This window comes from Budorcas taxicolor, chromosome 5 (assembly GCF_023091745.1).
Source record: "Budorcas taxicolor isolate Tak-1 chromosome 5, Takin1.1, whole genome shotgun sequence".
Classification (NCBI taxonomy): Eukaryota; Metazoa; Chordata; class Mammalia; order Artiodactyla; family Bovidae; genus Budorcas; species Budorcas taxicolor.
Genome location: NC_068914.1, coordinates 83,221,443 through 83,234,343, shown reverse-complemented (window position 1 = coordinate 83,234,343; position 12,901 = coordinate 83,221,443). Strand labels below are relative to the sequence as shown.

The following is a 12,901-nucleotide window of genomic DNA, read 5'->3' as shown; positions in this document are numbered from 1 at the left end:
ACAAAAGGGTCTGGGTTGTATAAATCAGAGAATACAGGGGCTTTCAAGCTTACCCAGCTTTCAGAGTGAATAGATTTATGTCACAAGACCAGAGATAACAAGTGGAGCTTGTCAATACTCTATTCATTAGCAAACTCTTTAAAGAAGGAAAAATATGGAGCTCCTACTCTCCAAAATTATGAACAAGCTGAATGGTAAGATTATCTTTAAAAGTTAATTCTTAAAAGTTTACATAATCTGACTTGACTGACCCATATTAGAATTTCATTCATCCAATCTTTTCTATAACAACCAGATTAAAATATCTGATTTCAACGATCTCTTCCCAGTTGTTTGTGGGCTGCATAATATATCTGGACTATAAGAATTTAAAAATACACACTACTAGTATTGATTAAGAATGCAGTTCTTCCCACCTGGAATATATCACCTCCTGTCCTTAAGCCTGGCTATTTCCTGTTCATCATGTAGTCAACCCCTCCAAAAAGCCTTCCTTAATGCCTTAAGATAATCCCATCTGATGACCACCTGCTTCTCCCATCATCTTGGCTATAACTTGTCACCCTCTACTATAATCTCAGATCTGAAGCTTCCATCAGAATGTAAGCTCCAGAAGGACAGGGCCATGTTAACCAGACTCAATCTGATTCTTACCATCCAGCACTGTGCCTGGCAAATGGAATGAGCAGGATTAAAATTCAAACGAATCACAAAACAATGTTACTCTTGGGGAGGGCATTTCAGGCTATTAGCTCACTCTCCTCCTGCCCCTATCTCAGAGTCTGATATTCCATTTCTACCAACACTTGTTTCCCTCATTGAGGGTGAGAAGCAGGAGGTACCAGAGAGTCAGCCAACCCTGTGCCTTCATTATCCTGATAAGTGAACAAAGCCACACTCTTCAAAAGCTTTTTTAAAAAGGGTCAATAAACATTTTCACATCATTTGCTTCTTCATTGTACATTTGTCTTTTTCCTCCCATTCCCAAATATTCAATCCCTCTGCTAATGACCAACTTAACCCTTCCCCAGTTGTCTCCATCCACCTACAAATTTTTTTTAGTATACCAGCTTTAAATTAGATAAATGCCATATGCCTGTAAATGTCAGTGGAAGTCTATATTCAATATCTGTTTATCATTTGATCACCTATTACCTAAAATTAGGCCATAAATTGTTCTATGAACAATGGGTTATCTTAATAACATCTAAAAAATTTTAGAGCATTTCACGCAAAGTATGGATTTAAAAATTGGTCATAACTACTTCAAAGTGGGAAAAAAAGAAAACCTAATCAGAAAATGAATTACTTACTTTTACGATAATATTAGATTACAAGAAAAGAAACCTTTTTCTGACCTGTTACAGTTAAAAATGTATTATCTACTATCTGATCTTACCTACACTGATCTACCAATTAAATATTAAGTGCCTACCTAAAGGCCGCTTCCCAAAAGCAGTTCATTCCACAAACATCAGAGGGCAGCATCCAATAGGGATTCCAGTAACACAGAGAGAACTCTTTACACCTAACAGAGTGAGACAGAAACCTATGTGAGTATTCAGGCTTAAAACTAACAAGGAATTTACTCAATAACATAAAAACTTACTGTTCTATTTTACAGCAACAAAACTGCAAATCCAACCTGCTATGGTAATAAGGATTTCTGGAAATTGATTTTTCCCTTAGAGTACCACTATTTTAAACAGAACTGTGAAACTTTTAGGCAGAAAATACTGCAGACTGGAAAAGATTTTAGTCATGAATTCTCTAATATATAATAAGATCTTCTTCTCAGATGACACAGAAAATACTGGCATACTTCTAAAATTTTCCTTCATGAACTGCACACATTCCCCCTAGAAAAAAAATCCATTTCAGCCAAACAAAATATCTGCTTATCCTGAAGCAAAATTTAAGCCACAAATGCTGGTAGAATGGAAAAAGATCTTTAAATGCTTTTAAACTAATCTTGAATCCAAGCTACACATATGATGTTTTAAGTGGGAAATAAGAAATCATGCTTATATTCACAGTTCAGTTTCACTTTTCTACACTTATCTCAGCTTCACTGTATTTCACAAGCTAAACAGGAGGATCAAATTTCTTCTTAGACTGCAGGTTGGAGCTAAAAAAAAGAAACCACACACAAAACAGCAGCTACTTACAATACAAAATGTATGTATTTTCATTGTTATTTCTTCTCAAAACAATAGTCTAGCTGGTAATTCAGGACAGTGGAAGCCTGAGTTTACTAAAGTAAGCAAGTATGAAGCCAGAGTCACTAAACCATGTCCCATCATCATGAATTCAATTAAGTGACTGTTCTTACAGTGAAAGGTCTATGAAATGTCATATTTGCAAGATCACTGAGTCCGCCTCTCACAAATGCCAACAGGTTAAGACAGGGGGGTCTCAGATCCAGGACACACAGTGAAATCACCAGAGACCCCTACACCAGACCTGTCAAATCAGAAACTCTGAAAACAGGGCCAGGCACTGCTGCTGCTAAGTCGCTTCAGTCGTGTCCAACTCTGTGCGACCCCATAGACGGCAGCCCACCAGGCTCCCCCGTCCCTGGGATTCTCCAGGCAAGAACACTGGAGTAGGCTGCCATGTCCTTCCCCAATGCATGAAAGTGAAAAGTGAAAGTGAAGTTGCTCAGTCGTGTCCGACTCTTCGAGACCCCATGGACTCCAGCCTACCAGGCTCCTCCGTCCATGGGATTTTCCAGGCAAGAGGACTGGAGTGGGGTGCCATTGCCTTCTCCAGGGCCAGGCACTAGTAGTTTTTAAAACCCTGCCTAAGTAATTCTGTATACTACTGCACAAAGAACTAAATCAGAATTTTAAATCAATGGGAAAAAACTGACATTGTAATGTGGTTTTTCTTGAAAGGGGCAGCATTCTCAAGCACAGCATAAAACATTAACATATCTTAAATGGTTAAAAAATAAGAAAAAGAAAACGTGTACAGATCAATAGAATGAACAACTTGATAAGGAAATTTACGTTTGTCCCCTTCCAGGTGTGGTCACCTAGTTTTTAACTTTTGCATTTCCTTAGGCTCAGAAGCGGCAACAACTGAGATTTTTTTCCAGACTCAAGAGCTTTCACGTCCATTTAAGCCTCAAAACGAAACTGTTCAAATAGGTATCCCTGTCTTTCAGATACAGACATTATCAAACTTTCTTTCAAGTCCACAATTTATTTATAAACAACACCTTTATTTACGGAAGGAAGCTAGTTATTCCATCTCTTGTCAAATCCTCCAACAGTAGAAAATGAAGTCTCAAGAAAATGACTGTTTTTCTGTAAAAATGATTATCTGAAATTATGTATTAACACCATTTTCTGCCTTAACTTGCATTACTCAATCCCTTAGCCCTAAGGAATCACACATTTATTTTCTGTCTCCATAGATAAATGGAATCATTAGTATGTGGCTTTTTGAGTCTGACTTTTTTTCACTTAGCTTATTTTCAACGTTCACCCACTGTGGCACTTATCAGCACATTTCATTCCTTTTGGTGGCCAAATACTACTCCCTTTTATAAATGAATATATATACCACATTTTCTTTATCCATTCTTGTATTAGTGAATATTTGGGTCGTTGATAGTTTTGGCTATTATAAATCATGCTTTTATGAAGATTCATGTACAATTTTAAGGTGAACATATGTTTGCAATTCTCTTGAGTGTGAGTACGTATTCCTACAAGAGGAATTGCTGGAACATGTAACCACTGTAAACTGATTAATGCAGATAAATCAGGGGGAAAAAAATGTCGTTTTACCTAAGTTTCTTGATAATAACTCAATGTCAGAAAACACAGTTTATACGAAGAATGTTTTCTGTCTTTAACGAAAATATAAAACATATGCATTAGTGAGTATACATTTTCCTTATTAAAAAAAAAACACACACGTAAAACACTGAGGTGCTGCTGGCAAGAGGAGACATAATTTACTTAAGGTTTCTATCTCCCAAGCTTACATTCTCTCACTTAGGAAAACTTGGTTTTAAAGACTGAAAAAAGTAGAAACTCATACTGAGAACTCATTACATACCAGTAGCCATCACTAGAAACAATAAATTAGGAAAAGCAACTAAACTAGCAATGATAGTACTTGCACTTTCAGGCCAGAAAAAAAAGTCTTTAAAATGCTGGAAAAGTAAAGGTGACTTATCCAAGTTCTGGCTATTAGTTGCTTTTGCTTTTATGCCTTAAGACTACTGGAAAATGGAACATTAGATATACAAAATTCAAAAAGATAACTTCAATATATTTAATGGAATAAAACTGTAGCTCAGCCAAATGGGTATGTCTTCAGTAAGTAATAATATCCAGAATCAGTAAAGTTCATAAACGCAAAGTTTTTCCACCGTGGATCAGACAGAAATAAAACTTTACTAAGGCTCACCCTCCTACTTCATAGGCTTAATGTTTCTAACTAGGTGGCTTGTCTAGACGCAAACTGATCAAGGGATAGCACGGGACTCTCCATGATGATAAAACAGTCTGTATCATGACTGTGGGGGTGGTGACATGAATTTCACCTATTGATAAAACATCATAAAACTACACATACACACAAGTGCATGTAAACCTGGTGATGTCTGAAGATGGCGTATGGGTTGTACAGTGTCAATTTCTGGGGTTCTAGTACTCCACTACGCTCATACACATATATTCCAGATATAGAGGTACTATACCAAGCTCATGTAAGATGTCACTACTGGGGAAAAACTGAGTGAAGATTACATGGGATGTCCATGAAGTTTCCTGTAAACTTACATTTACTGCAAAAGTTTAAAAAAACAAACAGGTCACAAATTTCAGTAGTTGAAAAATGTTTTAAATATTGAGGCATCACGCTCTGGAGATTAAACAGAGCATTAAACAGTAATAATGCTCTCCACGATAACAGCTTTCAAACTTCAGGTTTACTTAAATCCAATAGTGGAAGGTCACTTATACTTTTAAATTCAACTGGAAAAGGTATTTTTCATTTCAAAACATCCATGATAACCATGAGGCTTTAGTGAAAACCATGCATACTGAGAGTCGGGGATATGTCCAGGCATATCCAGCATAACAATGTGGAAGTCTGAATGAGGTGCCTCACCAATGATGCACCTTAAGGCATGAACAGATACCTTCACTGTGACTGCAAGAGAAACGAAGATGCTCACAGCCACGTTGGAGGAGACTATTCCCATGGTTCTGACCACCACTAGTTAAAGATAAGTACCTGCACAACTCATTTTTACCTAAAAATTGTCTTCAGACAAGTTAGATTAGTTTCTAGCTCTAATCAGTTTTCTTTTTCTTAAATATCTAGTTTCAGGAATATTCAGGAAGTGAGAAAGAACTGTTTACATACAAATGGCAATGAACAGTTATTTCAAAAAATAAGTTAGCATCACACTGTACAACCTATCCTCTCTCCAAAAAAAAAAAAAACACACTGAATTAAAGATTTAAATGTAAAAAAAAAAGAGGGTGGGAAATCCCACTGATAGAGTTTTTCTACACGACAAAAAAAAATGAAAGAAAAAACTGTCAATCTGAATACAGTAAAATTTTGAACTTCACATAGTATACACTCCAAAAACAAATTTAAGTCAACATGTCTGGGGGAAGTATTTCAAACAGGTATGACACATAGATAATAATCTTAAGGTTTTAAAGTAGGATTTCTAAGTCAAAAATACACATTTTTTCACTTGCCTAATCATTTTCACTTTTCAAAATCACAGAACAATAACTAATTACTAGTTAAGTTTGTGCTAAGCACATTACAAATACATGAAATGTAATCTTCAGTGAACTGAAATACAAGGTGCAAAGTTACTGGTTTTTATATAAGCTGTCGCTGCATTAACAAAGCAGAGATTTAAAGTGGCTTTAGTAAATAATTCCGCCTTCTTCACTGTTCACTGCTTAACTCCTCTCCTCTTCAAAAATAAGCACAAGGAAGAGGGAAGAAAATTCTCCCCTAGAAAACAACAGTGCAAAAATAGTGGTCAAATGATTCCCAGTTAAATCAATGGTTTAATCAATCTTCGGTTTTATAACAATAACTTGGAGCACATATCTAAAATACAGATTCCCAGGCCCCACCGCCTGGCACTCTGGTTTAGTAGGTCTGGACTGGGGCCTCAATTTTCCCCAAAGGTCAGAAACCAAGAAAAAAAAAAATCACTTAAAATTTAAATGATCAAAACCATCACTGAATTATCTATCATTTTATTGTGCCAGGCACCACCAAGTAATCTACACATGCTATTTTATTTCAATTCCCACAAAAAAACCCAGTTATCATAGATACTCTTACCTCTTTGTAACTGAAGAGGAAATGTGTTCAAGGTTAACACAGTCAATAAGGGGCAAAGCTTAAGTCTGTTTCCAAAGCCCTACTGGTGTTCCTGGGACCCAGCAGAAACCATAACTTGAGGGCCTGACCAGATCTGCAAAGGAAAGTAGGGTGCCTACCTCCCAAGGTAACAGTCACTCACACTAAGGGTAGGACAGTCCAGAAAAGGTATCACTCAAGTGCATAGTAGTTTCTTGGTTCGCCACTACCAGGATTCATCAGTGAAATGTGAGAAATTACTCATCCTGAGAATCTAGTTACAAAATGGTTTAATTCCTTCTGGAGAATTACTGATACCTGCTAATATTAAGTGCTGCAGATCGAATACCTGTAATACAGTCTGTCCATAGCAGCCTCAGAGAGTCTCTCACTTCCCTCCACAGAGGCCACTCCTCTCCCACACCGGTCATGTGATTCTGTCTGCAGTAGAGATGTGCAAGGGATATAGCCCACAGAATCAGAGTTCCCCATTCCAGTCAACAACAGCTGGCCCACGGACGGGCACGTGATGAAAAGCAAGTCCAAAGAGTCTTTTTCTAGAATTTTTACTTGAGATTTGAGATGAAACACTATAAGAAGTGGAAAGACGCATGAACAAAGCCTGTCTACAGCAGCAGAGAAAGAGTCCTCAGCCCTTGAGGTTCCTATGGCTGACAGGCATTTTTGCTTTAATTCTATTCCTTCTAACAACCCATATAAGTCTATATGTAATACTATATATACACAGAGAGAGAGAGTCTCTGATATATATATATATATATAGCCTATTACGTAGGAGAAAGCAATGGCACCCCAACTCCAGTCCTCTTGCCTGGAAAATCCCATGCATGGAGGAGCCTGGTAGGCTGCAGTCCATGGGGTCGCCAAGAGTTGGACACAATTGAGCAACTTCACTTTCACTTTTTACTTTCATGCTTTGGAGAAGGAAATGGCAACCCACTCCAGTGTTCTTGCCTGGAGAATCCCAGGGACGGGGGAGCCTGGTGGGCTGCCGTCTATGGGGTCTCACAGAGTCGGACGCGACTGAAGCAACTTAGCAGCAGCAGCAGTCTATTATATATAGTCTACAGTCCATATATAATACTATATTAAGTCAGTTTTAATGGGTTCTGATGACTGACAACTAAGAATTCTGATTTGTGTGTGTGCTGTGTGCTTAGTCAGTCAAGTCCGACTCTTGAGACCCCATAGACTGTAGCCTGCCAGGCTCCTCTGTCCATGGGATTCTCCAGGCAAGAATACTGGAGTGGGTTGCCATGTCCTTCTCCAGGGTATTGTCCTGACCCAGGAATCGAACTCAGGTCTCCTGTACTGCAGGCGGATTCTTTACCGACTTGAGCTAGTTAAGGTAAATATAAACTACATTTTACAGGTGAGAAAAGTAAAGCAGAAAGGTGGTCAAGGTTTCACAGCAATCAGGGCCAGAAAGACACCACATGTTTGTCTGACACTAAGATCTATCCATTTTCTAAATACCAAAATAATGGATCCAAACAAAATGACTAATTAATAATAAATTTCACTGAAAAACCGTTTCCATCATTTTTGACTTCTTACTTTGAGAATGTGAAAGGACATTCCCAAGTATTTTGTTATCATGGAATACTGTGCAATGAATATTTTCTATTAAGATTTGACCAATGGAACCTACTAGATACAACTGTAATCCCATGTTTTAAATGAGAGAAAGAAATAGCAGTTTTAATCTTTGAGCTAAGACTGCTTCAAAAAAAAGTAAGAATGTAATTGATAATCAAGCCCTACCAAGAAAAAAACAGATGTTGCTTGCCTTATAGCCCCATTTTTCACTGATTAAACACTATCTAGACTAGAGTCTTATCACAGCAGCTTAACAGAAAGAGTACTTGGCAGAGCAAGCAAAAAATACATAGTTTCTAATCCTGGTCCAGTATTGATGCTTTCTGCATCCTGGCTAAACAATTTATACACTGGAAGCAGGTTAATACCTACTCCATATCCCATGAGAGCCAAAAAAAATTGACTGAACTCTGTGAGAAGTCTAAAAAGATGTTATAAATGATAATATCTAAAATGAAAAGAGCCTGGTATCTTTTCGGAATTCTCCTGACCGTAATCAAATCGTGTGATCCAAGCAATCCAGCTTTTCCATGTGGTTCCTCTTCTCACCCTTCTTATGGGTGCACACATGGTGAAATGTGCTTCACAGCATTTTAGCAAAGAATGATACACCTTCAGTTTTAACTCAAATATATGCCTCATTTAAAATGAGGAGTTATGCTGCTCAGAGGACTTATAATACAAAGCTTTTAGTTGGTTCTGACACACCAAACTTCAGATGTCAGTAACGGGTCTATAAAGTATCTTTTAAAACTGAAGCGCTTATTTTCTGAATTTCAAATAACACAATTCTGTTAAAATTAGCTAGCCAAGCAAATACAGTTTATAAAAATTTGTCACAGAATATTTAAGTATCTCAGACAAGGCACTAAAAATGCATGTTATTCTATCAAACTGAAATGCTAATATCATAGTTCAATTTCATTCAATGTTTTGACAAAAATGTTTCTTCTTTTCAACTCTCCCCAATACAAAAACAGTTTCCTTTCCTTAACTTTAAATGCTTCACAGCAACAAAACAGACTTCGACCAGCTTTTCATGAGTCGTCCGGATCTTCGGTCACTGCCTCTCCCAGGACAGATAATGGCAGTGACAAACCTGGCTCTGGAAAGTAGTTCTGCTTTTATGAACAGAGCCCTTGTAATCAAGTCACAGGGTGAAAACACGACAGTCCGGCTTTTCCGTGCTGCTCCTCTGCCTAAACGTTCCTTTTCATATTAGGAATGGCCATCAACTTTGAGAAGAACCTTCAACAGTCTACAGCTGACCTGCGCTCCCTCCTCCTACCAATCCGATATTTTATCCGATCAAAGCAGTCTTTGCCTCTTACTAAAAGAGTACTCGGAGTAAGAGAGTTGCCCACAAATGGAGGAGCCTCTTTTTCAAGGAAGTGGGAGCGCTCAGATTTTGTTAAGCATTCGTAATGCGTCGCATTCTTTTTTCCATTTAAACCTCGTACTGATTCCAACTCTGACAGTGATTTGTGTAAATCCACTTACGTCACTGTGCTTTTTAAATTCCTTTTTTTAAAGAAAGACACCTCTATCCCAACTCACAAAAGACGTATGTTAAGTATCGCTTATTTTTCTTAACTTGCTCTGAGTTTCACAATAGATCGATTGTTTCCTAAAGAAAAACTCACAATCAGCAGAAAATGCTCTCTCCAGATTTAGCTGATCGGCTAATGATGAAAAATTTAAGCGTTAACAGGAAATTTAGACGCCTCATTTAGGAGGGAGGCGGAAAGCTGAACCAGGGCGCCAGGCGGCTGTTTAAATATCTCAACTGGAACGCCATGGAAACAAGAGGGAATTCCCACTAGTCAGCAAGCAAGAAGGTTTTTGTAGGACCCCCTTATTTTCGACAAATCCTAAGAAAGAAAGAAAAGGAAGACGCAACTGTCAAGAGTTGAAAATTAATTTCTAACTGCTCTGAATTGTGCCTAAGGAACAGGTTAGAAGACAAACGCAAAACGCGTGGTGTGCTCTCGGGCTCGAGCAGCACGGAGCTCACCCCTGGGGTGAAGAGGAGGGAAACGAGCAAAGAGGGTCAGAGTCGGCTGCAAAGGAGCGGGAGATGCGGGCCCGGCGGCGAGAGGCGCTAGGCGGACTCGCTGGCAGCCCGGGCCAGGCCGAGTCCCCAGTCCCGTGCCGCCGTACCCCCGGCCCCCCAAGACGGAACGGCCCGTACCTGTCTGACCGGCCGTGATGCGCCGCAGAGCCCGAGCTGCCCACCCCTCTCCCGGCTCCGCGTCCATCGCCCCCAAGCCAGGAAGCCGCTGCGGCCTGCGGCTTCCCGCCAACGCCGCCCGCTCCTTCCTCCAGGGACACGGCGAGCTGGCTGAAGGCGTAGAGAAGCGAGCAGAAGCCGCAGGCCAGGCACAGCACCACGACGCGCAGGTAGCGCCGCATCGCGCTGGCCCAGCGCTGCTGCCGCCGCCGCCGTCGCCGCGCCCGCCCGGGCGAACTGGAACCGAGGGAGCGGCACCGCGCAGCCGCGAGCGCAACAAGTTCCTCCTCCGCCACGGCCTCGCACCCGCCCCACTCCGCTCCCTGCCCACCACCTTCACCAGCGCGCCGACACCCCGCCCCGGCGTCCTGTCCCCGCCTCCGCCGCGGGCCCCTCCCTGAGGGCTGGCGGCCCGACGCGCCGGCGCACTGAGCGCGAGGGCGGGGCGCGCCTGGTGGGCTGGGGTGTCCCGGAGCTCTGGGAGCTGGGGACTGCTGGGCGAGCGACTCCCAAGCCCTGCAACTCCCAACTGCGCTGAAGTGTGGCGAAATGAGCGGGGCGTTGGAGGCAACTGACCCAATTTCAAATTATGGTTCTGCTACACGGTAGTTTGGGACGCTGAGCGACCTAAATTCTCTGAGCGGGTTTCTCTGTCTCTGAAATGGAGATGATATCCTCATCATAGAATGGTGATAAAGATTAAATTGCTTAACGCACGAAAAACGCCTTATATTTAGAAGGCACTTGATTAAGCCGCTTTTCCGCTCCAACCTCATCCAGCAGCGACTTCCCTAGCCTCTCGTATTCTGTAATAAGAGTTGGTTCGAGCCGTTCTCACGCAGATATCAAATGCAGATGCCTAATGCTGTTGAGGATGCATATTCCGCCTCCCATCGAGGTTGTAAGTTCCTGTAACTCTAAGCTCCAAGCTTTTACTCCTTTATGAACCAGCTCACAACTCACCATTTGCAATAATATCTCCCTAAAGAGCTTTCCAGTTCTTCTGCCTCTTCTTCAGCCCTATTTTCACGCCATTCATTTATTGAACATTTATAGATCATCACTTTGTGCCAAGCACTGTATCTTGCGGCACAAAAACCCCTAGTTGGGGCATGGGGGTGGGACAGTGAACATTTGTAAGTGCAATACAACCATACAGACGTTAGAATAGGTGAAGTCGCTCAGTCGTATCCGACTCTTTGCGACCCCGTGGACTGTAGCCTACCAGGCTTCTCCGTACAAGGAATTCTCCAGGCAAGAATACTGGAGTGGGTTACCATTTCCTTCTCCAGGGGATCTTCCCAACCCAGGGATCGAACCCGGGTCTTCCGCACTGGAGGCAGACGCTTTAACCTCTGAGCCACCAGGGACGTTAGGATAGAAATCTGTAAAGGTGTGGGTACACACACAGAAAGGAGTAACCAGTTCTACCTACGGGCATGGTCAGGAGATACTTCATAATGTCAAAATGAAACAGAGACCAGACTTGAAAATTCCTTGACCAGACAAAACCGGTCATACAAGCAAAGCTTAATTTAGCATATTTTGCAGGATAAGAGTTTAACTTGATCTGGGTCACTTCTTGCCTATACATCTGAAAATAATAAGCATAACTTAAATATTTAAGTCCCCAAAACTGGTATGAGGTAACCACTAACCAATTCCCTTTTAAGTAAATTCTCGCAGGGGATAGGCAAATAGATGAAGGGGGTCAATTGTATGGTGATGGTTGATAACTAGACTTATGGTAGTGATGACTTTGCACAATATGTGTATTAAATTGCTTCAGTCCTGAGGGACTCTGCGACCCCATGAATTATAGCCCACCTGGCTCCTCTGTCCATGGGATTCGCCAGGCAATATTGGAGTGGATTGCCAAGTCCTCCTCCAGGGGATCTTCCCAACCCAGGGACTGAACCCAGGTCTCTTAGGTCTCCTGCATTGGCAGGCAGGTTCTTTACTACTAGTGCAACCTATAATGCTATACACCTGAAACTTGTGTAATAAAAAGAATTTAGAAATAAGAAAAAATAGCAGTTGAATAAAATATTCAATGTTTGAAGTTTAAACTGCAAAAAAAAAAAAAAAATGTAATGCTTTAACCAATCACTGAAGACAACACACTCACTGCCTTCACACTATATATACTGCTTGATAACAATCTACCCGAAAGCCTCATCGGGTATTTTGGTTTGAGTGTTACCAGTTAGCTGTCTTTTGTTTGTGTGCACCATACACTTTTACTGGTAACTACTTCAGTGATTCATAGTTTTCACTTCTGTTTTTTGTGAACCTTTGAGTATAGCAAAACTGGCCCCAGAGTCTTGAATGGGGTAATGGAAGTGATTCCAGGCTGAGGAATCAGTGAAACAGGCTCTTGTGTTCAGGGAGCTGTGAGAAGTTTGATACCATCAGTTAAGCAAACGCAAGAGAGGATATGATGAGTGATGACTGGAGGCTGAAGGGGCCAGATATCTGAATTCCTTGTTTAGCACACCAAGGAGTTTGAAGGTAATCCGGCAGACAAGTGAACCACTGACAGTGTTTTAAGTTAGGAAGTTACATGGTCACATCTGCCTTTTGGAAGGCAGATTCTGGCTGCAGCGTGGAGGCTGGGACAGAGAGAGAGAGAGCCAGAAAGCAGCTACAGTGCCAAAAAGTGAGGGAAAGGAAGGAGGCTTTAAACACACA

General features: G+C 41.1%; 1 protein-coding gene and 1 non-coding gene across 2 annotated transcripts in view; both read right to left on the bottom strand.

The window, feature by feature from the left end:
- The window catches only part of GXYLT1 (glucoside xylosyltransferase 1), a 47,739-nt gene extending 37,347 nt beyond the window's left edge, over positions 1-10,392 (bottom strand). Inside the window, exons 1-2 of the mRNA XM_052641013.1 lie at positions 10,172-10,392; positions 1,436-1,528 (exon numbers count right to left, since the gene is read on the bottom strand). Coding sequence (XP_052496973.1) covers positions 1,436-1,528; positions 10,172-10,392 — 314 coding nt within the window. The remainder of the gene's footprint in view (positions 1-1,435; positions 1,529-10,171) is intronic.
- A 1,116-nt stretch (positions 10,393-11,508) lies between these two features.
- On the bottom strand, positions 11,509-11,580 carry TRNAW-CCA (transfer RNA tryptophan (anticodon CCA)). Its single transcript has one exon. It is a non-coding gene; the product is annotated as a tRNA-Trp (tRNA).
- Between the last annotated feature and the right edge of the window lie 1,321 nt (positions 11,581-12,901).